Here is a 1,675-nt window from a genome sequence, read left to right on the forward strand (position 1 = left end):
AAAATGTACACATTTATTAACACAGAAACAAAGGACTGGTTTAAGAAAACTGAGTCTTACAAAAGGAAAGTCTTAAAACTAATTTTCAGCAAAGAATTAAGAAAAAAAATTTTAAGAAAACTTTTGACTTCAGAGAAGTTGGAATAGGGATATCCATACAGAAAATATTCATGAACTGAGATTAAGCAATAGAAAATGATACATTCTTATTGGGGTAAAATAATCATGGCTCTTTCCTGAAAATATGCTCTAAATAACAGTGTGCATTTCTCAATATTTCTGGTGTCATTACAATCCAAGTTTAATAAAATATACCAGGATTTTATTTGCTGAATTTCTTTAATAGCATGTCAGTTCATTGCTGAAGTTTTAAATCATATTCCCTAGAAATGGAGCAATGTGTTGATCGAGTTAATTTAAGAGATATGTAGCTCTACACATGCACGTATCCAATTAACAGAAGTGAAAATGCTTTTAAAAACTGTGATTAAATTAATCATCTTGAATTTACCATATCCACAGATGGAAAGCAAATCAAAAGCAGAAAAATCAAATACTACTACAGTTACAGAGTTTACACTCGTGGGGTTTTCTGATACACCCAATCTTCAGTGGATTCTCTTTGGGATATTTTTTGTCATATATCTGATGATTTTGTTGGGCAATAGCATCATAATACTGATAACAAGAATTGATCCTACTCTCCAGAATCCCATGTATTTTTTTCTTGCCAATTTTTCCTTCTTGGAAATATGTTATGTAACAGTTACTGTCCCAAGAATGCTCAGGGATATCTGGACCCAGAAAGGAAATATTTACTTTCTGCCCTGTGCTATGCAAATGTATTTTGTTCTTATGTTTGGAGGCACAGAGTGTTTGCTCCTGACAGTGATGGCATATGACCGCTATGTGGCCATTTGTAACCCTCTGAACTATTCTCTAGTCATGAACCACAAAGTCTGTATCCAGCTGGTGGCTGGCTCCTGGATCAGTGGAATTCCAGTCGAAATTGGACAAACATGTCAAGTTTTCTCTTTGTCCTTTTGTGGGTCTAGCACAATTAATCATTTCTTCTGTGACGTCCCCCCAATACTAAAACTTGCTTGTGGGGACACATTTGTAAATGAGATGGCAGTCTATATATTTTCTGTGGTGTTTTTCATGGTTCCATTTCTGTTGATCGTTGCCTCCTATGGCAAAATTATCTCCAATATTCTGAAATTGTCCTCAGTCAGAGGGAGGGCCAAAGCCTTCTCCACCTGCTCTTCTCATCTGACAGTTGTAGTCTTATTCTATGGAACAGCTGCTATCAATTATTTACAGCCCGCATCAAATAAATCTGAAGGACTGAGGAAGCTCCTTTCTCTTTTCTACACAATTTTGACACCAATGATGAATCCCATTATATATAGTCTGAGGAACAAAAATGTCATGGTGGCACTGAAGAAATTACTACTTAATTACTAACTTGAAGCAGTGACTTGAAATAACAGAAACCTGGTGGCATAACGGTTAAGTGCTACGGTTGCTAACGAAGAGGTCGGCAGTTCGAATCCTCCAGGCAATCCTTGGAAACTCTATGGGGCAGTTCTACCCTGTCCTGTAGAGTTGCTATGAGTTGGAATCAACTCAACGGCTGTGGCTTTGGTTTGGGTTTTGGGTTTTGTAATGTAGA

General features: G+C 36.8%; 1 protein-coding gene across 1 annotated transcript; it reads left to right on the forward strand.

The window, feature by feature from the left end:
* Positions 1 to 468: 468 nt before the first annotated feature.
* LOC126080274 (olfactory receptor 10AG1-like) lies at positions 469 to 1,467 on the forward strand. Its single transcript, XM_049891529.1, has one exon. It carries the CDS (start codon positions 469 to 471, stop codon positions 1,465 to 1,467), a length of 999 nt encoding a protein of 332 aa, XP_049747486.1.
* The last annotated feature ends 208 nt before the right edge of the window (positions 1,468 to 1,675 follow it).

This window comes from Elephas maximus, chromosome 7 (assembly GCF_024166365.1).
Source record: "Elephas maximus indicus isolate mEleMax1 chromosome 7, mEleMax1 primary haplotype, whole genome shotgun sequence".
In the NCBI taxonomy this organism is placed as follows: domain Eukaryota; kingdom Metazoa; phylum Chordata; class Mammalia; order Proboscidea; family Elephantidae; genus Elephas; species Elephas maximus.